Genomic DNA, 27076 nt, shown 5'->3' on the forward strand with positions numbered 1-27076 from the left:
CCAGTGTCCATGGTCAGGAAACCGTAACCATCTATTGATCAACGAGCTAGTCAACTAGAGGCTTACTAGGGACATGGTGTTGTCTATGTATCCACACATGTATCTGAGTTTCCTATCAATACAATTCTAGCATGGATAATAAACGATTATCATGAACAATGAAATATAATATAATAATAACTAATTTATTATTGCCTCTAGGGATATTTCCAACACTAGCAACCCACTATAAGCGAATCATGAACGTATTGCAACACCCTACAGCGGGAATCCCTCACGTGTGCGCGCACGAAAGGCACCATAGGACAACACCAAAATAATACATACAACTCAAGTCAATCTAGATCATCAATCAACCCAAAAGACAAAAGAAATCTACTCAAAACATCATAGGATGGCAACACATCATTGGATCATAATCTGTGGCATAAAGCACCGTGTTCAAGTAAGGGCTTACAGCGGGGTGCGGGAGAGTGGACAGCCGAAAAGAGATGAGGAAGGTGATGAAGATGGTGATGTTAATGAAGACGACCACCGAGACGATGGTTCCCCAGGTGGCACTCTGGCGCCACCGAGAGAGAGGGGGAGAAGGTCTCCCCCTTGTGCTTTCTCCTACATGGCCTCCACCCTAGATGGGGAGAGGTTCTCCCTCTAGTCCTTGGCCTCCATGGTGATGATGGCCCCCTCCGGGATCCTCCTCCATGGCCTCCGGTGATGATGGCCCCCTCCAACAGGTATATTGGTTTTTCGTGGCTACAGAGGCTTACGGCAGCAGAACTCCCGATCTAGGTTTATATCTAAGGTTTTTGGGATTTATACTAGGTGTTGGCGACGGGGACAAGTTAAGGGGGTCCACGAGGCGATGACAAGGTAGGGGCGCGCCCTAGGGGGGTGGGATCGCTCCCACCCTTTTGGTTACCCCGGGACTCCTCTTTGGTATCTTTTTGCTCCAGTATTTTTTATATTTTCCAAAAATATTCTTCGTAAATTTTCAGCCCATTCCGAGAATTTTTATTTCTGCATAAAAAATGACACCACGGTAGCTCTGCTGAAAACAACGTCAGTCCGGGTTAGTTCTAATAAAATTATACCAAAACCATATAAATTTTTTATAAACATGGCATGAATACTTCATAAATTATAGATACGTCGAAGACGTATCAGTGACATCAGTGAGCTAGTTTAAATTACCTAGCACACCGGCCTGTTTGGTAGCGGCAGTGAAGTTGGCCGCTCCCTGCCGCACGATGGGGCCGCGTCCCTTGGAAATCTTGGTGCAGACATGTCCCAAGGTGTCAACAAAAATAGAGCTTCGCGATACCCCGGTGAAGCTAGTTATGCTGATGTTGCAGGTGCACATGACTGGCCCCTATCCAATCAAGGTGTCCAAAGAGCGCCATATACGCCAATCCTTGTTTTCTTTCAAAGGAGAAGTTCGGAACTCACGAATGACCAAATCAAAGAGGACTGACCATAGGTAGAACGGTGACTTCGCGCGAAGACCACTAGGGCCACCGCCTGGCTGGTTATTTTGTGAGATATGAGATCCCAAGATCAACCATGTCTCGATGCCCACCACCGGCAGAAGGAGGCCGCCGCCGCCATGTCCGGGGCCGCCGCCCCGGTGCCCAAGTGATGCGGGCAGATCCGAGAACACCACATCAAAGTTGGGTCTTATCCTAGCTTGGTCTACTCGCGTGATGTTAGCCTTTAGCATTGCTTACATAAAGCATAACACTTCTGATCGATTTGAGTATTCTATTCCCTATTTCCTTGGAGCCGTAGACCGCCGATGCCATGAATAGGAAGCAACATGTTGCGAGATTGGGGCCCGCCAGGCCCATGCGGGAGTAGATCGAGCCCGCCCTGCCGCCGTTGTTAGCCGCCTGCCGCTGTTGCGCCTCAGGTCCCCGCCGCCACGCACCACCGCAGTAGAAGGAGTGGGAGCGGGCGCCGCCACCACCATTCCTGGCCATGACCAGTAGGGGCCCCGCCGCGGCCACGTCGCTCAGGCATTGCGAGGCAGTGCCTTCGGAGGCGGCAGAGGGAGGGGAGGGGTGAGGAGAGAGGGCTTCGGGCGCCGGCACGGGAAGCCCCGGTGCGGCGCGGCCCCGGGGAGGGGGTGAGCTTCCTATCCTCGTATTTGCAGTCACTGTGATCATTTCATCACATCACTTGTGTGTTTGTTGTTAATTGTAGTTCTTGTATTTCTTAGGCTGCTGAGCAGGAACATGAGGAGGAGAAACGAGAGGATAAACTATTGCAGCTGTTCGAGCTGACCAGCTTGGCTAAGCTAGCATTCGTGTCCTCCGATGGTGATTACGAACGACTTGTAAAGCTAATCACCGGTCCCCTCGTGCTCCACGCCTCCACCGCGTTAAAAAGTCGTCGCCTCTGTTCCGCGTCGGAGAAAGACAAAGTCCGGAGCGAAGAGGAATCAGCTGAGAAGACCGGTCGTGGTCGATTTCATCCGTTTCATTTTCAAGCCGGTGGTGAAGTACATATGTTTCGTGATCTTGATGCAAACATATTTAACACGTGGAGTACACGCCCGCGCAAAAATGAAAGGAAAAACACGTGGAGTACACGCGTGGGCAGGGGACAATTGACGCGAATAGACTGCTTATATTATGGAATGTAAAACAAATGCAGGACGTTTTTTCTAGTTTAAATACAGAGTAAGTACTGTAGTGTGAAGAGGCATACTCCGTCCAATCCATAATGTCGTGCGTATAGATTTTTTAAAAAGGCAAGCCTCACAAATTTTGATCAAGTTTTCGAAAAAAAACATTTACATCTAGAATGCCATATGATTATATTCATTATAAAAAGTAGTTTTATACTTATTACATATTTCATATTGTACATATACATAGTTTTCTTTATAAATTTGAGCAAAATTTACAAAGTTTGACTTTAAAAAAAATTATATGCACTATAGTATATGAAAGAGAAAATAGTATTATACTCACTCTATTCCACAATCTAGTGCGTCCGTGTTTCGCGAGATTTAAGTTCAACCGTAAATTTAACCAATAAGACCGATTGCGGCGGGAGCAAAAATTAGACCACTAAATTCATATTTTTATATGAATTCAGTGATATAAATTTTACTCCCACAGCAGTCGGTCTTATTGGTTAAATTTACGGTCAAACTTGGATCTAGAAAAGCACGGACGCATTACATTGTGGAATGGAGCGAGTATTGACTTCCTCAATGATATCATCTTCATGTCAAGATCATTGCAGAGCTATGCAAAATGAAGCATGCTGGTTCGCGCATCGGGACTATGTAGCAGATGTGGATATCTCTACCATCATCAAATTTTCAATCGTAAGGGCCACCTCCAACACGACCCTTTTCTTTCTCGACCCCCCCACCCCCAAATAAAGCGACCAGTTTTCATGATGCCTAGGCTGGGGCACCATCCGGTTCGGTTCTAGAAATGGTCAAATTTGTCTCCTGTCCGGATGTATTTGCCATCCAATGCGGATCCATGTTTGTGCGGATGCATCCGCTTGTCCGAATTACCGCAAGACGCAAAATTGGTGGAGGTTTACAGGCATCAAGACCTCCGCCATGTCGGACTCCGACATTCCTGACCCACTCAAATCCTCTTCCTGGACCATTTTTCTTTCACTCCGCCCCTCCCCCTTGCTTTGAATCCGCATCCTCTTGTCCTTCGTTGTCGCTATAGCTCTTTCGGCAGCCGCCCGGTCATTCCGGGCGTCTGCAACCCCGATTCACGGGCTTGCTCGTCTTGGGCTACGCCATCGTTCACCCTGAATCTGTCCACAACTCGGTACCCTCTGCCCCCGTCGACGCCGTCCATGGCGGATACCACGCCTAACAGGTGTTCGGTCAAATGAAGTTGAGCTTTTTTGAGTAAGAACATTGGCGGGGTACTCGGTGATGGAGAATGAGTTATTGTAGAATGTGTGGTTGGTCGTATCTGCGAACTCTGTAGGCATGATGCACTTTTAGGCACAATGCAAACATAGTAATGGACAATGACCTCGTAGGTATGGCCTCTCAGGCCACCAACACCTCTGTCGTCGTCCATGTCGTTGTTATCGCCGCCGCCACCGCCAGCACCGCTGTCATCGCTTCCGTTTGAGCTACCACCGCTGTCGCCTGGGTGGCAAAAGGCCCACCAGGCATCGCGACATCCATGTCGGACCATCACAACGCAGACGCTAGACCACATCTTTCAATGCCTTGCACCACTTGTTGTTGATGTTGTGGTTGCGGATGGCGCAAGGTGGCTAATTATGGGCACTGCCTCGTCAATTGGGCCAAAGTCTGTTGAACGCTTGTGCTAGGTGGGATGGGCATCCTCGATCTACAATGCATAGGTCACTCCTAGCGGGCCCGATTGATTTGGCTGCACAAAACTGACCCCTCACGCCCCTGACTATTGGGGAACGTAGCATGCAATTTTAAAAAAATTCCTACGACCACGCAAGATCTATCTAGGAGATGCATAGCAACGAGAGGGGTAGAATGTGTCCACGTATCCTCGTAGACCAAAAGCAGAAACGTTAGGTTAACGCGGTTGATGTAGTCGAACATCTTCGCGATCCAACCGATCTAGTACCGAATGTACGGCACCTCCGAGTTCAGCACACGTTCAACTCGATGACGTCCCTCAAACTCTTGATCTAGCATAGGGTCGAGGGAGAGTTCCGTCAGCATGACGGCATGGTGACGGTGATGGTGATGTGATCCGTGCAGGGCTTCGCCTAAGCACTACGACGCTATGACCGAATGAGTAAACTGTAGAGGGGGGCACAACACACGGCTAAGAGAATAACGGTTGTGCTTTGAGGTGCCCCCTGCCCCCGTATATAAAGGAGGATAGGAGGAGGCTGGCCACCAGGGGCGCGCCAAGGAGAGGGGAATCCTACTAGGACTCCAGTCCTAGTAGTATTTGGCCCCCCTTTTTTCCTTCTCATGGAGGGGGGAAAGAGGAGAAGAAAAGGGGGGCGCGCCCCCTCCCCTAGTCCAATTCGGACTCCCTATGGGAGGGGGGCACGGCCACCTCTTGTGGGCTGCCTCCCCTCTCCCGTATGGCCCATGTAAGCCCATTACTTTTCCCGGGGGGTTCCGGTAACCCCTCGGTACTCCGATAAATATCTGAAACATCGCGAAACCATTATGGTGTCCAAATACTATCATCCAATATATCAATCTTTGCCTCTCGACTATTTCGAGACTACTCGTCATGTCCGTGATCTCATCCGGGACTCCGAACAATCTTCGGTCACCAAAACACATAACTCATAATACAAATCGTCATCAAACGTTAAGCGTGCGAACCCTACGGGTTCGAGAACTATGTAGACATGACCGAGACACATCTCCGGTCAATAACCAATAGCGGGACCTGGATGCTCTACATATTCTACAAAGATCTTTATCAGTCAAACCGCAATGACAACATACGTTATTCCCTTTGTCATCGGTATATTACTTGCCCAAGATTCGATCGTCGGTATCATCATACCTAGTTCAATCTCGTTACCGGCAAGTCTCTTTACTCGTTCCGTAATGCATCATCCCGCAACGAACTCATTAGTCACATTGCTTGCAAGGCTTATAGTGATGTGCATTACCGAGAGGGCCCAGAGATACCTCTTCGATACTCGGAGTGACAAATCCTAATCTCGATCTATGCCAGCCTAACAAACACCTTCAGAGATTACCCAGTTACGTTGTGACGTTTGATAGCACACAAGGTGTTCCTCCGGTATTCAGGGAGTTGCATAATCTCACAGTAAAAGGAATATGTATAAGTCATGAAGAAAGCAATAGCAATAAAACTTAACAATCATTATGCTAAGCTAAAGGGTGGGTCTTGTCCATCACAACATTCTCTTAATGATGTGATCCCGTTCATCAAATGACAACACATGTTTATGGTTAGGAAACTTAACCATCTTTGATTAATGAGCTAGTCTAGTAGAGGCTTACTAGAGACACAATGTTTTGTCTATGTATCCACACATGTATCAAGTTTCCGGATAATACAATTCTAGTATAAATAATAAACATTTATCATGATATAAGTAAATATAAAATAGCAACTTTATTATTGCCTCTAGGGCATATTTCCTTCCCTGACAACACCTCCGTATCCCTGTGGCGTCAAGGTGCAATCTATCTTCCGTGCATCCATTTCCTGGGTGATTGGCGCCGTACACTTACCGTTTTCGGGAGGATCATTGGTTCAATGGATCTTCCATCTCTGAGATCGCTCTACTCCTTCACGCGATGGTTCATTGACGTCGGCAGAAAGGGTGCAATGTTCGCGAGGGCCTGTTGGATCACTCTATCCTCCGGCGCTGATCCGGTGAGTGTCCCTGTGGCGCCAACTTAGGGTCGCTGCCCTCTCCAGTGAGCCTGACCGCATCTCCTGGCGATGGACGTCTGATGACGCGTATTCTGCTAAGTCATGCTATCTAGCCCTTTTCTCGGGATCGACCACCGCCCCCTCCTGGCATCTCACCTGAAAATTTGGGTGCCCCTCTGCATTAAGAACTTCCTCTGGCTCGTGATCCAAGGTCGTTTCTGGATGGTCGATCGGCCCATGCATTGTGGCCTCCATCATGCTCTGCTCTACCTCCTTTATGACCAAGAACCGGACATAAGGGCATGGCCAACGCACCACTGTGGACGGCTGCCCCAGCGCTTGACGTCACTCTAATCTGTCCACGTAGGCACAACTAGTAGCTTGCAGATCAAAGCGTGATCCTGCAGAGGAAGTAGCCTTCCTCATGACAAAAGCGAGAGAGGGCAAAAGCTAGAGACGGTGTGAGCTAGCTCCTCCTTGTGCATGTAAAGTAAGGTAAAAAGCAAGGATGTATATATATGTCATACGTGGGCTTGATGGGGCAGCTCTACGCGTTTAGTGTTTGAGAAACTAAATGATGCCCTATATATCTTTACTTAGATGGAAGAGATGAGGCATTAAGAGTGTGATGCCCTCTTTGTACATGCCCTAATGCAACATCATCAAGGATGACGCCTGATCCAAGATACTTAGACTACCCACAGTGAGAGTAATATAGATGGTAACATCGCACTTATCTAGGCAAAATAGATGATGTGGCATATAATAAATGAAGAAAGAGAGGCATGTGGTAACATATCTACTTACTGTAACATCACACATATTAAGAAAAAATGAGTCTACAACGTAATAAATGCAGAGATGCATGACACACTACCCACTGTGGAGGTACTAACATAGACTAGTAACATATGCATGTTACTACTTAGTCTTTTCATGCATATGACACTAGTCTAAGTTACTACCTCCATAGTGCAAAATATCTTAGTAGTAGTAACTTATTTCATTTATTGCCTTATGAACTCATTTATTGCCTTATAGACTCATTTTACCTCGGGAAGCGCTATGTTACAGTAACATATTATGTTACTCCAAACACCTCTCTCCTCATTAAATACTTGCCACATAAGCAAAATTGTCTTGGAGTGTGTTAAGTTACTACCTAAGTTACCCCCACTATGGCTAGCCTTACGCCCGGTCATCGTATTTGTCCTTGTGCGATTCACTCTGCAATTGCTACTTTCTACTCCTTCTATCAATGCAATGATAAGTAATGCTCGTGCGTATTCGTGTTTCTTTTCTCATGTGCTATTGGTGTCCGAAGAAAGTGAATCATTAATAAATTAAATTAAACTACCAAAAAGTAAGACGTAGTTCTGTGGCCGCGTGCGGTTGGGGTTCATGGTGGAGATGGAATCAACCCCACCATTAGTTTACTCGTAGCCGCGTATGTGTATTCCTCTGTCCGAAGCGCCGACGGCGGCCGCGGCTGCTGCTATATAAACGGACGCGCACCAACATTTCACTCATCACGTCCAGAAAAAGTCGAAGTGTTCTCTCTGCTGCTCGTGTATATCTTAGCCACCTATCTGCCCACACAGCAACGTCGGTTGACTTTCCTGCCTGCCGTCCTCGCGCTATCTGCATGGCTTTCGCGCTCAAGGCATCTTCCTCGGCTCCGTCGTTGAGCCGCCCCATGCGTCGCGGCACGGTGGCCTCTGTGGCGGTGCCCGTGCCGCTGCCGGGGAGGCCCGTGGTCAGAGCAGTCGCCGTGGCGGCGGTGGTGTCGCTCGAACCGGCGGTGACCGTGCCCGCGCCCGCGCTTGCTGGGAGGTGTGCGTCACTGTCCGCGGCCGGCAAGCACGGCCTGTCGGTGGCAGAGGCCATGTCTCGGGTCAGGGCGAATGGCAAGGTAAGTGCGCCGAGCGTACTAAGCTCAGTTCGCAGCATGCATGCACGTAAAATATCGATGCTAATCGACGAAGGCTTTACTGTTGCGCGCGCGCAGACGGCGTTCATCCCGTACATCACCGCCGGCGACCCCGACCTAGCGACCACGGCCGAGGCGCTCAAGCTCCTTGACAGCCTCGGCGCCGACGTCATCGAGCTCGGCTTGCCCTTCTCTGACCCCTCTGCCGACGGGCCAGTGATTCAGGCATCCGCGGCGCGGGCGCTAGCCGCTGGCGCAACCACCGACGCCGTGATGTCGATGCTGAAGGAGGTGACGCCGGAGCTGTCTTGCCCCGTGGTCATCTTCTCTTATTTCAGCCCCATCCTGCGCCGTGGGACAGGGAGTTTCGCCGCGGCTGCCAAAGAAGCCGGTGTCAAAGGTAATTAACTGAGTTAGCAAACTAAATATTTTATGCGACATTGACAATCCACACAACAGATTTGCTAATTCGCACTTGTTACATGGATGTACTCCAGGCCTTATCATACCCGATCTTCCATACGACCAGATACATGCTTTCAGGAAAGAGGCCATAGAGAACAATCTAGAGCTGGTACGTGCATCGGTCCATGCCCCTGTTATACATTATATAATGCAATGCTAACATAACTGAGACTTAAGCCAGTCATTAAACATGATATTTTTCTTCAACAAATGATTGTAGATCCTTCTTACAACACCAGCTACAACATCAGAGAGGATGAAAGAAATCACAAAAGCTTCAGAAGGGTTTGTTTACCTTGTAAGTTGCACAACACACATGCGTACAATCCTACTCTCTATGTTCCTTAATATAAGACCTTTTAAACAGTGGCGTATCTAGGGGGTGGACAGGGTGGTCCATGGACCACCCTGGAATTTCCCCATAATCTATATAGCATAGAGAAAAATATATTTTTATAATAAATAAATATATTTATGTGAATATTTTGCATTTGTGGACCACCATGGCATGTTGGGCTAGCTACGCCACTGCTTTTAAAGATTCCACTATGAACTACATACGGATGTATATAGACATACTTTAGAGTGTATATTCATTCATTTTGCTTCGTATGTACGCCCTCCGTAAACTAATATAAGAGCGTTTAGATCACTAAAATAGTGATCTAAACGCTCTTATATTAGTTTACAGAGGGAGTAGTCTATAGTGAAATCCCTAAAAGGTCATATATTTAGGAACGGATGGAGTAGCTTCTTATTCCAATTCTGGCTTTGTGGTCAAGATATCATGATTAAAATTTCAGTCCCCTAATTAATTGCATTATGCAGGTAAGCGTCGTTGGAGTTACAGGAGCTAGGGCGACAGTAAACCCACATGTCAAGGATCTTCTTCAGGAGATTAGGCAGGTTTGTAGAAATGATTTTTAAAACCATCAAATCTTCTCTCTTAACCAGGAAAGAAACAATGTAAATTTCCCCCTTGTAATATTTAAAGTATCAACAGTCACATATCTTTTGTAATTGTCCGTAGGTCACAGATAAGGCAGTGGCGGTTGGCTTTGGCATATCGACCCCGGAACATGTTAGCCAGGTAGATAACACACCAAAAGATTCACCAAAAAAATTAATCTTGATTGAACAATCTCAATAAGTTTATTACATTGCTGACCTCCACTTATGAATGGACACAGATTGCCAGGTGGGGTTCAGATGGAGTGATCATTGGTAGTGCAATGGTGAAACAGTTGGGTGAAGCAAATTCTCCAAGAGAAGGATTGAAGAGGCTAGAAGTATATGCCAAGAGTTTGAAGAATGCACTCCCATGATATGCAATTAAAATGGTTAATTATTTGTGGTGGCAAGGCAACATGGTGGTACAAATTTAAATCGGTAGAACGGTAGAAGGTATTTGCAATTTTTCTGTTGCAAAAAGAGACTAGTGTTTACCTTTATATATAATTAGTGTTTGCATATGCTTTTCTTCCTTTGTTGTGTTAACTTGGGAGTGTTAATATCAAGTGAATAAAATAGTTACACTACCGACCTCCACTCATGAGTGGACATAAATTGCCGAGTGGGATGTAGATGGAGTGATCATTGGTAGTGTAATGGTGAAACAGTTGCGTGAAGTGGCTTCTCCAAGAGAAGGGTTGAGGAGGCTAGAAGACTTCGCGAGGTGCCTCGGGGATGCACTAAATGATTTGTAACATCATAGTACATTCCCTAGATCACCATGATATGTGAAAATAAAGAAAGTGAATTGTTCTTGTTGGTCAAGTATGAAGGGGTGGAAGCAACATAGTTGCTTGTTATTTTTGTATGGCAAGAACACAAACGACTAACATGCCAATGAGCCGATCACGGCCCGCGGAACCACCTTCCACCCGCGCTACTACCCCCATGCCACTTTCTCATCATACGACTACTAACCAGGTGCCTCACCCTATATGAAGAACACGAGCAAGATAATGTTGTCAGTGATACTGAGAGTATTCCTCAACTTGAAAATGCTCTTGTGGTATCATTGCCTCATCCGGAGCACAACTTAGAACGGAATCTTTTATTTATATAGGTGATGCACCAAACCTAAAAATCAACGGCGAGTTTTGGAAAGAGATGCATCCAGCTCCCACAAGGTGAAGTGCATCCCCACACTCCTCCTAAAGAGATTGCCACATATGTGGTGAATACTCCACACTCGCCATTTGAAATCACAATAATGGAGGTCGAAGACCATGAACAACACTGTTCTCCTTTTAAAAGGCTTCACAAAGTCCTCGGGCCTCCACCCCGTCCCATGGCAAGCATTCATGAAGAAAATGCCTCTACCACAGTTCATGAAGTGAATGAGATTGCATCTGCATCAGCCGATGAACAAGTTCCACATACACCTGAAGCAAATGAGCAGCTCAATGAAAATGTCGAAGCAAATGAGACTGCACCAGTCAATGCCTCTGATATGGAAGAATCAGCAGAAGAGACAGGTAGGGATGATGAATAAACTGTCAATCCAGCTCAAAGGTTGTGTCCAGACTCAAGATGCCTGAACGCGACGAACTAGACTATAAATTGATTGTCCATAAGATGAGATGTGCTAAGTGCTAACTGCTTCATATCGGGTAGTCTGATGTGGATTTCAGATGGAACTGTTCCATGGTCGAAGCAAGGTGGGTCAGCAGGTAGGCTGCAGCCGCCGGATTAATCCAATTATGGTCTCATCTTCGAAAAATTAAGTTTACTTTGCAGGGAGATGAGACCCATACCAAGACATAACAGATGGATGGATGGAGATCTAGCTAGGCGCACAACACTATTATATACTTTGGGCACTTTGCACAATCTAGGTGCACTTCTTAAACTTATGTAATCAGCAATCCATAGGAACATGTCGGTCCCTCTTCATTGGTGCTAGTGTAAGTTCAAATTTGTTAGTGACGCTGCATGTCTAAAACTCCTGTAGGTTGATTCATTGATTTTGATCGATATCATTATCCAAGAAGCCAATTAATTGATTTGGGATCTGTTGTGGTGCATTATTTCTAAGCTTGCACTGTTAGTGCCATCTAAAAATAATTCTAGTTTTTTAATAGTATGAGTAAAATGGCTAAATTGCACATGAGAGTCTAAATTAGTTTAAATCATAGCAGTCTCATGTTTTCTTCAAAGAGTTTTGTGGTTCCATAAATAAGTCATGAGGAACATTTGGATGCAAGCACCCATTTTTCATGAGAGACCTATGTTTGTACATTTCAAATCTTCTCCCTTTATACTCTGTGAAGTTATCTCAAAGCGTATTAATTTACTTTGGTACATGTTGATTCTATAAGTTGATGCATAGGCTTGAAGTAGAGGACCTTCCTACTCAGGTTTCAGTTTTCTCAATCCATACGTTTGTGCAAATGTCATTTTCTTGACTGGTTATTCAGTAACCTCGCACATGTCCATTTTCTCTTTATATCATCAGTATTAAACTTCATACATAATACCTTATATGCTTGGGTTTAGAGCATTGCAAATCAGGGTAGGCTATGCATTTGGAAAGTTCATGTTCTATCGTAGGTTTTCCTGATTGTCTGGCACCTTATTAGGAGACGACGACCGCAACCATGAATAGGTTTAAGTGTCGCATTGCTTCCATTGGACGAACCATTATAGAAAACAACTGGGCATAAACTTATAACATAAACCGTTGCTGCTTTGTTGTTTTTATCCATGATGTTTTCTTTAAGCATATGCTAATCCCACGCTATCTTCTATTTTCACTTACATTATTCCTAGGGCTCAAGAGATAACCACATTATTTTCACTTACATGTTCATGATTCCTTCGGTGTCTCGCAGCTGGATAGGTGGGAGGTGACACGTTCACTGTTTGGTTGACTCATCCATGACGTTTTTGCCGCCGTCCAGACGAGCTGCTCAGCCTGCTACTCCACGAGACTCCCTAGCAGCAACTGAGAGGTTCCATGGGAACAAGCATCCATGGTTGTTGCCGCCGTTCGCACCGTCCCTTTACTGCGGCCCTTTACACCCTCAGCTGATCCAGCTCATAGAAGGTCGGTGCTTGGTATAATTCCCCTCCCCTTCACCTTCTCCAACCCCTGTAGTTTTAACTCTCGTTCTGATCCTATTTGTAATGATATGCTTGGAATAGGGGAATGGAAGTGGTTTCTCTCTATTGAGGAGGACAAACAGAGATAGAGGAGGAGGTAGAGGTGATTTGCTAGGCATTATGCTGCGAGGATAGAGACATGGAGGTCAGTGGCAGTATCGATGCCTTTTTCCTCTTCTACTCGATTTCTTAACATGTTTCCTTTCACTGTTAGATTGTGAAAGTCCATGTGACGTTGGTGTCAAGATGAGTGGCCGGGCTTGCTAATATTGTGTCAAGTAGATGGTTGTATTATTAAAAACTTATCAATTGGAGTAGGTTTATATAATTGTTTTTCCTTCAGAAGCTTTTAACCTACTTAACACTTTTGTTCAGAATTTTATGTGCTCTTTTGTCAGAGATCGATTGATGGTTTGGTTGGGATTGTATGATTTAGCCTATTCTTGGTGGCAACTAATTAGGCATCGATAGTGTGAATCAATAAACACTCGCAACATGACTGTTTTTTTCCTCCGGACATTTTTATTTATGTGAAAAATACATTGTTTGGCGATACACTAATTCAGAATATTCATGCTTCAATTCATCACGAACTTTATTCCTCTATCTTTTTCTGTGTACTAATGTGTCTTTTTCTCTATCCTTTTTTCGGTATACTAACGTGTCTTTGTTTAGTGCAATGACGAGGTTTCCTCCATGCTTCTATACAAATTCGAAGGACAAGCAGATGTTGCGGTCTGTATGCTACTCTATGTATCATCTTCGTCCTGAATAGCGCTGAGGAACAATACAAACTTATATGTAATTGGCTAGTGCTTGCTTTACTTAAGACGCCCACCGTTCTATTTCCGATTTCTTGCTTGGTCATGTACATGTCTACCATACCATATTGTAGTTAAAGTTTCTGATGTACACATGTTTCCACCACAAACATGAAAGCGAGTTGTCCCTATAAACCCATGATACCCACAAACATTTTTAGATCGTTATTCACAAGTGCCTTGTAGATCATTATTCACAAACCGAGCAATAGCCATATGCTACATATGGATTTCTACTAACTTAGCATTACCTGCTTGACCAAAACATTAGGACCGGCACCCTCACGCCAAGGCGCGATACCGATCTAATGGACAGAGGGAGTAACTAGAACCGCTTCCCTAAAAAAACTACATGCTGTAACTTTTAGGAGATGAATAACTCGAAAACTGCCACAGGAAAGTGATGATTTAAACTTGAAAATTAACCCCAACTCAAAATCATAGGATTAAAACCTGCGGGATAAAAAAAATTGTTGGTAAAGGTAATATATCAATATCAAGATGATATTAATTATACCTGACCGACCTAAACCATGCTTTTTTTGAAAAGGAGAAAACTCAGTGTTGCTTCCCTGAAAAAACTTCTCCAGCAGACCCTTTAAAACGCACGAAACTGTAAAATAACCGGCGATTTACAGTTTTAGGCGGAAAAAACGACCCGAATAAAACCCGTAAACGACTCTGATCTATAAGTCTTTTAAGAGGCACATTAAAAAGCTCCTCCCGATCTGTAAAAACATAATTTTCACGTCCACTTCTACGATTCCCTTAGGAGAAAGCACTTGGCGGGAGCCCAACTGACATGAAAACATCCGCACCCGCCGTCCGCGCCACCCCGGACGCCAGCCACCCGCCCGGCCGCCCCAGCCGCCGCCCGCCAGCAGCCCACACGCCCGTGTCTCTCCTGACGGAGGAGCTAGCTAAGGCGACTCTGTCCGCTTGAATCGATGCAGCTAGCTACAGCGACGACGGCTCCATATTTGGCCGTTTGGACTGATTCAAGCTAGCTAGCTTCATGTGAGTCGTCCTGGACGCCGGCGATTCCATATTCGGCCATTTTATGTGCTGTTCGCCGACTTCGTAGGAACGAGCTAGCTGGCTATGGACACGGACGAGAGAAAGTTTAAATTTAAGGGGTCTGTTCGGCCGCAGCTCAAACCGACCTGTATTTTCCGCGAACCGAAAACTTCCGCGATTTAAGGGGTCTATTAGAGATGCTCTTAATAGCACTGAACCTTGATAGCATTACAGGCCACAATGGAGAAAAACAAAATTCATAGCCGACTTCAGGGCAAAAAGAAAAACTGCGAGTACAAAAAGTGTGAATAATAACTTTTAATATAGTGCCTTTTCTGTTTTTTTTGCATCCAAAATACCATGGAAGTCATTTCTTCGCCGAACTTTTTACGCCAGTATAACACTACATCATTTGTTTCCAAAAAGTTCCGGGAATTTTTTGTCTTTTTCTGCAACTTGCATTTTGTTGTTCAATCCAGGTGCATTGGCACTGGAGACGCAAAGATCCACCACGCATTGCACACACCCTAACCTATTTAATTATTACCCTCTCCGTTCCAGAATATAAGGTGTATTGGTTTTCATGCAAGTCAACCATTTGAATGTTTGACCAAGATAATAGAATAAAATAACAACATCTGTAGTACCTAAAAGATAAAATATGAAACTACTTCTCATAATGAATCAAATGATATAAATATTGTACTGTGTATATGGATATATATTTTCTAAAAACTCGGTGAAACATGCGATCGTTTGACTTTTGGAAAAAACAAATACATCTTATATAAAGGAACGGAGGGAGTACTTCTCTAGAGCTGCTGGGATGACAGTCTTGCTTTCTGACAGAAATCTGCCTTGGCGTTCATGGGAAATTCATTCTCTAACTTACAATAGGGATGAATGTACAGGATGATAGTTGCTGCGCTTTGTGACTTTACAATAGGGATGGCAGCCGATTTGATTCCAGTCAAAGCGGGTGCAGTTTTTTTTGCCAAAATGTAAAGAGAAAACTGGCATTCAAGGTAGCGATGAAAACCACATCTGCAACCATGTTTCAGGTTTACATATCGATTCAGATGACAGAAATAGTTTTTACCCAGAAAACGAAAACTTTAGACCAAATTTGCGATTTATCAAACTTGGCAATCGCACATCTCCCAAAAAAATGGTATCCCCACCCATGTCCAAAACTCGTATATCCCCAAAGAAATTTGTATCCCCACCCATATGCCCAAAACTCGTATATCCCCCAAAAAAATTGTATCCCACCCATGTCCAAAACTCGTATGTCCCCACCCATGCCCCTAGTTAATCTCCATTCGCCGATTTTACAGGTTGCCGTAGTCTAAAACGACAGTAGGTTATAACCGACTCCCGGTTCCAAAATCACAGCGGCCACATGCCGCATTCTCTCTCAGGTCAGCAGCGTTGATTACAAACAGCAGCAAGCTTGTCAGTGGAGTGGAGTTTCCGGTTAGTGGAGCGCCTTCTGGCAGTAGCTCAGCACCTCCTGAGCATTGTTGATGGAGTCTCCAGTCGAGGACTTCACCTTGATCCATCTCTCCATGAAGAAGGAGATTGCCATGAGCTGTCACAGATATTTTGTAGCATAGGAAAAACAATGCGATTGCTGCTGCCGAAATGTATCCCATCATGTTAGTTTGTAAATGTAGCTTAAGATCTAGATTTCCATGAAGGGCAAATTGTATATATTGTTTTAGAGGATACACATCTCGATGTCCATTCCTTCAGGAGAGCATCCTCAGGTGTTAACTTCTCTTCATCAATCACCTGACTCTCGAGGTCATCTTTGATGAGGCCGAACTTGCCTGAGAACAGAGACGCAAACTGGTCGAGGGACGAGGAGTTCAACTCAGTTCCTTGCACTTGTGCCAGAATAAGCGATAAGATACTCCAAAGTGCATATCGAGCTTGGTCATCATCAGGGACCTCTGGAAGAACTTCAAGTAGGCCCTCCAGGAACGGTAAATCTGAAACAATTGAAAGACTGGATCAATGTAATGGCACTAAATGCAGTGCACTGCTTAGCAAATACAATAGTTGCTTAGATAATAAGATAAGTGCTAAGAAAAAAAATGTGCCTACCATGGGATATCTTAGGCACCAAATGCTTTCCATCTGTCAAAATATTTGACATTACGATCACCACCGAAGCACAATAGCTTGCAACCTGAAGAAGAGTTTGTGAATAAGAATACAATTACCATGCTTGACTTGCATTCCTACATCTGAATCTACAGATCTTTCAAGTGAAACATCCTAAGTCACCATAGAGGTTGCAGGGTAAGAATTAATGCAAGGTGAAGTTTGCCAAATGTACAAATGGGGCAAGGAATGTTTCTTCAAATTTCCGGGGGGAAAAAATCATGACTTACTGACAATCAAAAAAATTGGAGCAGCTTGCTTGTTAAGAGTTATGAGTTGGTCAAGCTAAAAATTTGGTACCAAGGAGGCAACAACATAATGCATTTCTTCAAAAATGTATATATGAACCAGAATTCGACCGGGCTGATGAACAAATATATGTAGCGGTGGCAACATGCTCACCTCAACTTTATCAGGCCACTTGATCATGTTAACTAACACTTTAATCAGCCGGTCATTCGATGACATTGCCTTTGAAACACAGTGTATGGCTGATAATTCTTCCATGAAGTGAAGGATCAAATCAAGAGAACCTGATCTGAAACGTGTTAAGAAAAAGGTAAGGTAAATTCATTACTATCCCAGGTTGTTAATTCAAAATTCAATAACTAAGAAGGGTTATCGCAGTGACAGAGAAATGCAGCTACAGTCCTATTAAATTAAAACTAGGAAGTGGGAATGTAAGAAATTTAAAATGCTCAGACCATATTATTGGAACACAACAAATGGCCGCGTCTCAGAACACAGGTTAAGGACCTAAACTTTGCCTAGAAGACATGAAATATAAAAAATATTCTACAAAGCTTTAAGGATCTCTTTGAAACAATGACTTTAAACGGGATTATGGAGGATTCAAATCCTTGAGGATTCCTTACATGACTGTTTGGGGAGCTTCAGCATTCAGCCCATAATCGAACTGAATGCCATAAATCTCCAGAGAAATACCACATATCCAAACAGGCCCTTAGGTGTTTTTCCTATGATTTATTTCTTAACTACAGAAAATTTACCACATACTCCCTCCAATCTAAAATGTAAAGTGTATTGGTTTTTCAAAAGGTCAAACGTTTTCTATTTGACCAAACCTAGATAAGTTTGACATTTCTCAAATTTAATACACCTTGCATTTTGGAATGGAGGGAGTACATAGGAGAAGTTTCCATGATACCTAGAACAATAATAGTTCAAAATCTGTAACAGATAACTTTTATAAAATGAAAATCTTGCCAAATTTCAAGTTAGTTCAACATACCTGTCTAGCTTCTCATCCGGTGATCTTTCAATCTCATTTGTTAGTAACCCAATAACACGGTCAACTAAACCCAGTTTAAGCAAGGGCTGGATAAGCATAGCAATCACATCTCGATTATCAATGACAGTTGATAGGAAGTCAATGATCTGCGACCAGTAATTCACATAAGAAATAACCAAACAGTTGAACACATGCAAATGTAAAGATGGAAAATTTTCAGCTGAACCATAGTATAATAAGATGAAAGTAGTTGTGATAATTCGGCTGGGCTGACAATTTCAACCGAATCATACAACACATAACAATAGGCAACATTAGTTTTACAGTATAATTTTAAGGAAATAAAGGCTTTCACTGCTATAAAAGTTATTGTAGAACGATAAGCAAATAGATGCTAGTTCAAAGACCATAAGACCTCTGCAGCTAAAAGTTTGATAAACTTGCAATTTGCAGTCACATGTTTCTCAAGAGTATCAATGCAGTCAAAAAAATTCAGATATTCTCCTAAGAGAAGAATTTTCACAGAAGAGAACCAAGCAATTGCCATGGAAAAAAAAAGAACCTCATTCTGACCAAGGATAATTCTACATTGTTCGGATAACATGGATATGGTAGCAATGAGTAAGACTGGACCATACAACTAAGAAGTGTTTGGGAAGATGAAACAGTCCATAGAAACTACTACCTCTGTACCGAAATACTTGTAGTTGGGGAAACTTGTACTAGTTTCCCTCAACTACAAGTATTTCGGTACAGAGGGAGTATTCGATGACGACCTTCTCTATTTCGGTACAGAGGGAGTATTCAATGACGACCTTCTTGAAACTGATAAAAGAGTTAAGCAGGCAAACACACATGCCTAACCATCACGTATAGAAGAACGAGCTAAGATGATTAAAACAATTTATGTTACACAAGTCCTACAAAACAAATATAATGTGTCCATATATGTCAAAATTCAATTTAAAAAGAACCAAAGTCACTAAAGTTGTGAGGACCAACTCTACGGATTATTCAGAACAAGTTGCATATAGGAATTCAGTACAATACGCAGTCACAACAAGTTGCATATACGAATTCAGTACAATACCTTTTCAAGTAATGTACAATTATCTGTCTTCCCAACTATCAGTAGAATACGTGAAAGAATCTCATCAGGTAAAAGAGCTTGAGCCCAAGAAACAGATGCACTGGACCGAAGAATGGCAGCGAACAACCTATCTAAGAAAAACTGTGTGAGGATGCAACACTGATGAAATTTAGCAACAATACTCATTCCAACTATCTCGGGGTGTAAGTTTTTTTTTTTACAGACAGCAACACAAGTCAAAATAAGCAAAAAAGAACAGAGCATAGATGGAACTTCTCAGTTCTCATTGTCTACAACTCAGAACAATTAGAAAGCAGCTTCTTAGAAAGCAGCTTCTCCAAGTTTTCAACATCGACAACAGAAAATTAAATTATCAAGAAAAACAAAATCTAAATTTACTTAGCTCCTATCCCCCAGATGATTAATAACATAAGTACATAACCTATTAACACAGTTGAAAATGGTTATATTTTTGCAAAAGTACTGTATGTTCAAGCATTTTCATCCACAAGTTCAACAACTTGTGATTGATTGGTTATGTCCAAATGTAGGTATGCATGTAACATGTGATGTAAGGATGTGTAGTTTTGCATGTGGGCATTTGCATAGTTATGTGGTAAAATTGAATGGGTTTCTGACCAATACAAAATGCACAAATTCAAGAACATAAATAATATATCAACATGGTAATCGTGTGTGTGCTGAGCTAAACTACCAAGATTTTTTTACATGATACGACTTAAATTTCACGGGATGAAATATCTTGCAATGCTAGAATAGTAAACAGCTTGTCAAACGGCTGATAAATAAATAATAAAAAACTTGGTTCTAAATAATAAATTTGAGTCCGGCAAAAAAAACTTAATCCCAAAGATACCCAACCTGAATGCTTCAGAAAGGCATTTGACATCATTTAGAAACAATTGCTCCACGACAGTTGCAATTAAACCTTTTTTCGAAGAGATTGCAGCAACTAGAGATTCATGACAGACTAAGTTTCCCATGATTCCAAGACAAATTCCCTGCAGGGACAAAAGATTCAAAGAAACAAGATACTTTAATACATGCTTAACAAAAACGGAGGTAGCAGTAGAGGAAAATTTCTTTCACCTTCATCCTAGACGACTTTGCCGTATGAAGGTTGTCCAAAAGCACTTCAATCACAAGGTTATTAATCTACAAGGGTTAAATATAATGTGTTGTTAGCAGCAGAAGATGCACAATTACTAAGGTATAAAGGAAGGTGGATAATTCTGTTTATTATGCCTTAATTTCCTTTTGTAGTTCCTTTGAACAATTGATTTGCTCTTAGATCAATTAGGATTTAGGAGAAATACTTTTGACTTACTGCAACCTGGCCATTCTTCCATTTAAATTTTTTGTTAGAATTAGCATGTTATTATGACATAGCATTCACACTACAACTAGCTATCACCAGCAATAATTAATATGGTTCACAAATTATAGTAAAGAATTTGCTACAATAAACTGATACCGAACTAAAATTCAGGGCCAGGAAGATAAAATATAAGCACAAAGGAGCTACAAAACTAAAAGAATGAAACAATTACAATTATCCACCTTATTTTTTTGCTTATCTACTCCTAATTGATCTAACAAGCCAACCACATCGTATTAAAATCCAGGATATCCAAACAATGTCTAAAGCCAGTGCAGATAAGGCAATCAAAATCTCTCACACTTCCTGCTTGCTAGTATCTTGTTCAGTAAGAAATTGAGCAGCAATAAACAAGTTTCATATAGCAAAACTTCTGTTTATGACAAACCTATAGAAGAAATACATCCTTATACAAGAGAATGATGCAGATAAATACCATAAGTTCTGCTTGAGGTGTACTAGCCGCAAGATCCTGCAGAATACAACCACACTCTACCAACTGATCCTTAGGACTGACACTCCTTTCTTCTGGAAGACCCTGCTTGTCACTTTTCTCAGAAGGATCCGTGTTATCCGGTTGCATTGAATCCCCGTCATCAGAATTGACCCTTTGCTTGTCACTTTTTGCATGAGGTAGACATTATTAGGACAACCAGGTCGTTTTAATAACAGCCTTCATTGCTAAACATACTTAATGGGGGAAAATCTGGAAGTACCACTCACCTGAACTCTTTCTCCAAACTGGATCCCTTACGTATTAGTTGCCTTATAAGAGAGATAGTATAGCTTGGATCAACTGCAGTTGTCTCCTCAAGTGACTGCAGATAATTACAACCAGAAGATTGAACATTAAGACAACACGATATTACTATAATTCCAAGGGAGCATGTTTGGCAACTATTTATGTCTTCCTAACAAGGCATCTAACAAAGCAACTAAACACCAATTGCGAAATATGTGCATTAAAGTTTCATGTTCACGATAAGCAGTTGCTTGGTAAGTAAACTCCAGTTGTAATAACTATGTAGGGAGTACATTCGAGTGCCATATTCACAGTACTCAGCTGTAAATGCAACTTGACATCATCTAGAAACAATTGCTCCACAACAGTTACAATTAAACTCCAGTTGTAATACTAACAGATATGGGCAGTTCTCAGCTGTAAATGCAAATTGCATGGCCCACAAATCACAATAGCAAAGAAAATGCAAGATGGATGCATGTTCCCCAGGAATTCACCCTCTGTCCCATGGACGGAGGAGGATTCAACCAGCATCGAGCACAGCGTGCCGCGTGGGCTGTCCTCGCTCACCCTGAGGCACAGAATCGCTTAGTTATTCTAACAAGAGCGGTCGCCCTCGAAGCGCGCACCAACCGCTCGACGGAATGCCCGCGAGAGCGAGGGAAATGGAAACCGCAAAAACCCTCGTCGCGCCGCAAGAGGGAACGCGAGTCGGGGAGATGGGGTGGGAGGCGAGGCGAGGCCGAGTACCTCTTCCTCCGCGGGCGCGAACGGCAGGTCCATCGGGGCGTCCTCCTCGTCCTCGTCCTCGTCCTCGTCTCCCTCCTCCTCCTCCCCGTCCCCTTCCGCCTCCTCATCCTCCTCATCCACATCGTCCTCCGTGGTGTCGCCGCCCTCCTCCGGCTCGGGCGCGTCGTCCTGCCCCGCCTCGGCTGCTCCGCTGGCGCCCTCTTTCTCTTCGGAAGCGCCCGGCGACACCGGAGCGTGGTGATCGGGGGTGGTTCGCTCGCCCGCCGCGTCCAGCTCCCGCGGCGGCTCGGGCTCGTCGTCCTTGCCCGCTCCGCCCGCCGCGGCGCCTGTGTCGCCGGCCGCCATGGCAGCTTCTTCGGTGGTGGCGGACGTGGGCGAGAGGAGAGAGAGGAGAGGAGCGGGGGTGGCGAGGCCGTTCGACTGCGAGGGGAGGGCGCAAGGGAAGCGTGGGTCTGGTTTATAACTGCACAAAACCCCAACCCAGCCGCAGAACGTTTGGGCTTTTCACAGGGCCGGGCTGCGGCAGGGCGTTTGGGCCGCCAGTGGGTTTTGGCCTGGCCCTGGTAGTCCTTTTTTTAGGTGGTCCTTTTTCTCTTTCTAAAAAACTTGCAATCCTGTTAAAACAACTTACAACCCAGGTGAAAAGAAAAACGTTGGCCATGATAAATGCTATCAGCCTTGCTGAAGAGTTTAATATGGGCCGAGTTATTTTCATCACGAACCCCTCTGGCCCAAGCTTGCATTGGGGACCGTGCACCTCTTGGCATCCTCTTCCAAGAAACTAAGTTCAAGCTATAAACGAACTTCATAGATTATAAGATTGATGCATGCTTGTTCTCGTCTTTGTAATATCCTTGCTCATCTACTAGCTGGTTATGGTTCGAGGGCTATAATCTACATCTAACATATTTGGCTTACTAATTTTCCCCGAGATGTAAGTGGTGTTGCGGCCGGTAATATTGAGTCGTCTATTTCGTTTTCTTGATGGGATCTGGACCGTCAGATTGAGTCACTAGACGGCCTCGGCCGTCGGATCGAACCCGAGGCACTGTCGCAATGAATAGTGATAGAAACAGCGTGCCACCGCGTGTAATTTCCATGCCCCACCGATGGTATTTTCGTCATTTCGCAAATAGGTGTATAAAACGTAGCCGCTTTCGTGGAGATGACCTAGCCGCCTCCTCCCCCTCGCACTCACGTCGCTCCCTCTCCTCTTCCTGCTGCCTCACCCCTCTCTCTCTCTCTTCCCCTCCAAATCCTAACCCGCGCCCACCTCCTTGCCCTGCCGCCGTCATCTCCTTCGCCTCCCGAAGCTCGACCCGAGATGGCTACCGCGGGGTTCCTGTCGGTCTTCCTCCTTGGCCTGCTCGCGCTTGTGGAGGATGAGGCGGCCGCACTGGCCTGGGTGGCACACCGCCTCTGCCGCCAGCAAGAGGGGGTCGCGATAGCGGCTGCATAGCCCGGTGATCAGGGGCTCCCTGGCGTGGTTCCCTCGATGGAGGGATGCTTCCTCTGTCCGCTGCCTGCTCCATGCCGACGCCATGTACATCATCTCCTCCCTATGCTTCTGCTCGCTTGGGACACAGTTCTTCAATGAGCACCACAAGGTATGTCTTCTCATAACTGTCTCTCTCTCCCTCTCTAATCCACAACACTCACACCTCGTGTGCTCTTCTCTTATGGAGACTGGTATATAGAGGCCCATGTATACACCAAATTTTTGGCACAACCAAAGTTTCATGACGAGCCGACACCTAGGCGCTTGTCAGGCTGCCACCAGTTCCAACCATGGCCTCATCTGATGATGCCATGGCCCATTCCTACCCTCAAGGTTGAGTGCCTCACACTTCCCTCCACCCCAGCTTCCTTCATTGGAGCCGAACTCAGCGCTGAGAAATAGGTGGCACTTCATTGGAGCCGAACTCTACGTTGATCCAATTGAGCTCCGCAGCAACCACCTGCGTGACAGAGAGGGGCAGGACCTCCGCCACAAGCACTTTGGGCCCGCTATCGAGCTCTATCGCCGGGAGGCGAGAGGGGGAAGAGAGTGTGATGAGGATTCGGCGCTGGCCACAACAGGAGCAAACAAGAGTGGTGGTGGCGTTGTCCGGAGAGGAGGGGACGAGAGAGATGGTGCGCGGGATGGTTGCACTTGTGGGGGGAAAGATGTGAATGGCCGAAATGAATAAATAAGGAATAAAAAGAGGAAAAAAAGAAACAAAAGTACGGAAGTGGCAACCGGCCAATGAGTGGTCCCACATGACTGATGAAAGTAGAAATTTATAGTTGCACTTTAGTAGATTTGATCTGGGAGTGTAAAAACATTTTAGAAAGAAGAATAGTGTTGCTTTGTTGTCTGCAATATCTAGCCACATAAGAGGTGTTGGAAATATTAGCACTTTTCCAATTAAACTAATCCATGAGTATACATTAAGCATGGCATAAAAGGTATGCATTTTATAGTGATACATAAGCATACTAGCACGTACAGAACATAGAAGCGAACCATCTATGAGCAGCACATACACGGCTAGCACAAATACGAGTAAACGAGGGATGAACATATCATACCCTCCGGTTGGTCAGGCCCAACGCGGCGGCGACAGCAGCAGCCTCGGCGTCGTCCGTAGCCTTCTTCTTCGCGGCGGCATCGTCGACCATGGTGCCGATGCAGGGGAAGTAGTGGAAGCAGAGGCTGGCGAAGTTGGGGATGGATCGGGAGCAGTCGCGTCGAGACGCTCCCCAAAAACCTTATTGACGTTCTCCCGGGCAGGATCTCGAACAACAGGATTCCGGAGGCACCTGCTCTCCCGACCAACCGTGCACACGATCGTCGGGATGGGGTCGCCAGAGGCAGCATGGAGTAAGGAACAGTAGATGACGGCTAGATTACGCGAGAGGGAGTGAGTGAACTGAACTAGGTCACTCCATTGGGCAGAGCCTTCTTATATAGGCTGTCGGGTAGGAAGTCGTGGGCCTGGGCGTAGGCCCACGACCGAGTCGACGCACTCCCGGGAAGGGAGTCGTCATTCCCGGAAAAGGGTCGCACACCCGCGAACGGAGTCGACGAATCCGGGGAACGCAAGTGAGCCCACAGTCCAACGTCTCGGACAGTGGCCCACCTGTTAGCGACTCGTTAATTAATCCCTAATTAATTAATTCGTTCCTGAGCGGCAAAAATAAGCTCCGCGTCGGCTCATTCCCGCAACCTGCGGCGCGCGCGACGAGGCGAGGTGGGTGGAAGGAGGAGGAGCGCGCGTGTATCACTCCTTTTCCGAAGCTTCCAATGGCAAGTGATAGAGCAACCCTTATAAAGGGGTCTCAACTCTCCTCAACTAGCAAGGTGGGACTAAATTTCCCACCACCTGCCATATCATACATGGGCCTCAACATTAACCAGGAATCATTGTTCATATGGGCCTAAAGCCCATCTATGATTCAACAATCCCCCACCAGATCTCGAGGCACATAAGTTTGTCAACTGTTCCAAACAATGTTTGATATATCAGAAATTTCATTAGACACTGTTAAGTTGAACTCCACCTAGAGCAACATGATTAGACTTCTTCACAACTGAATAATGGACTATGCCTTGAATTGTCAGTTTGGCGTGCAGAAGTTTTGCCTATTGTCAGCTGATACGTGGCTGCCGAAGGCTAAACCCCACGGGTGGAGCTTATTAGCCATACTCCGTACCTTCTCGTGAGCTTCCTAGAGATTACCCAATCTCATAGACTGTGACCAGCAGTCGGGCTCACATAGGTGTGTTTCTCCAAAGAATGCTTTGTAGGTTAGTATCTTGCTTACACAAGTTTTGGAACACATTAATATAAAGAGAAAAGTATACTTTTCGTCCCTCAACTCTTGATGAAGTCTAGATTTGGTCCCTCAACTCTGAAACCGGACAACTTGCATCCCGAACTAACGAAACCGGACAAGGTTTGTCCCTGGTCTCGATTTTGACCGGTTTTGGTGTTGACTGACCCCGGTTTTGACCGGTTCCGACTAAAATTCGCGTAATATTTTCATATCCGTGAACTTTTTAAAATTCACATACTCTTTTCAAATCCACATAGTTTTTCAAGGTCGTGCAATTTTTTCAAAAATAAACATACCTTTTTCAAATCTGTGAACTATTTTGAAATTTGTGTACTTTTTCAAATCCATGATTTTTTTAATTTGCATAATTTTCTCAAATCAGTGTATTTTTTCAACTTCGTGCAATTTTATCGAATCCAAGTATTTTTTTTCAAATCCATCTATTTTTTTAAATTCGCGTACTTGTTTCAAATCCGCATACTTTTCAAAGTTCGTGTATTTTTTTCAAATCCGTGTTCCTTTCCAATCCATGAACTTTGTTTGAAATTCACATACTTGTTTCAAGTTGACATAAATTTTCAAATCCACACATTTTTTTTCTAATTCGCGTAAAAGATATTCAAATCCGCATATGTTTTCAATTTCACATAAAATTTTCAAACCCAAAAAAATATACGTGAATAGGAATAAGTATGCCAATTTTTAAAAATTACATGAATTTTAAAAAAACCACAGGAACTTTAAAGAAGTACGTGGATTTAAAAAAAAGTACGTGAACTTGGAAAAAGTACGCAGATTTGGAAAAGTACACAAATTTTTAAAAAGTTCACGTATTTGAAAAAAATACCCGAATTTGAAAACATTAAACGGACTTGGAAAAGGTATGCGAATTTGAGTCGGCACGGTCAAAACCGGGTTGGGACAGCACCAAAACCGGTCAAAACCGTGACCAGGGATGAATCTTGGCCGGTTTCAGTAATTAAGTGCGCAAGTTGTCCGGTTTTAAAGTTGAGGGACCAAATCTAGACTTCGCCAAATCTAGACTTCGCGGCTGGAACCCTAGTCAGTCTACCTTACATAATTGAGAGTATTACTGCATCTCCAACGAAGTGGGTTTATTTTAAGCATATATCCAGGAGTATAACCTTTTGAGCATATA

General features: G+C 44.4%; 2 protein-coding genes across 2 annotated transcripts; one reads left to right on the plus strand and one right to left on the minus strand.

Annotated features, from left to right (window-relative positions):
* Nucleotides 1–7909: 7909 nt before the first annotated feature.
* On the plus strand, nt 7910–10524 carry LOC123105418 (tryptophan synthase alpha chain). The gene is made up of 7 exons (XM_044527479.1): nt 7910–8265; nt 8362–8683; nt 8781–8857; nt 8969–9046; nt 9577–9654; nt 9779–9838; nt 9939–10524. Exons 1-7 carry the CDS (start codon nt 7999–8001, stop codon nt 10071–10073), a joined length of 1017 nt encoding a protein of 338 aa, XP_044383414.1. The 5' UTR covers nt 7910–7998; the 3' UTR covers nt 10074–10524.
* Nucleotides 10525–15977: 5453 nt separating this feature from the next.
* Nucleotides 15978–22529, minus strand: LOC123105417 (protein SAAL1). Its single transcript, XM_044527478.1, has 11 exons — nt 22099–22529; nt 21330–21424; nt 21043–21226; nt 20318–20383; nt 20090–20229; nt 19208–19334; nt 18118–18263; nt 17268–17403; nt 16806–16890; nt 16428–16690; nt 15978–16287 (listed from the first exon to the last, which is right to left on the minus strand). Exons 1-11 carry the CDS (start codon nt 22441–22443, stop codon nt 16174–16176), a joined length of 1701 nt encoding a protein of 566 aa, XP_044383413.1. The 5' UTR covers nt 22444–22529; the 3' UTR covers nt 15978–16173.
* Nucleotides 22530–27076: the final 4547 nt, after the last annotated feature.

This window comes from Triticum aestivum, chromosome 5A (genome assembly GCF_018294505.1).
Source record: "Triticum aestivum cultivar Chinese Spring chromosome 5A, IWGSC CS RefSeq v2.1, whole genome shotgun sequence".
Classification (NCBI taxonomy): domain Eukaryota; kingdom Viridiplantae; phylum Streptophyta; class Magnoliopsida; order Poales; family Poaceae; genus Triticum; species Triticum aestivum.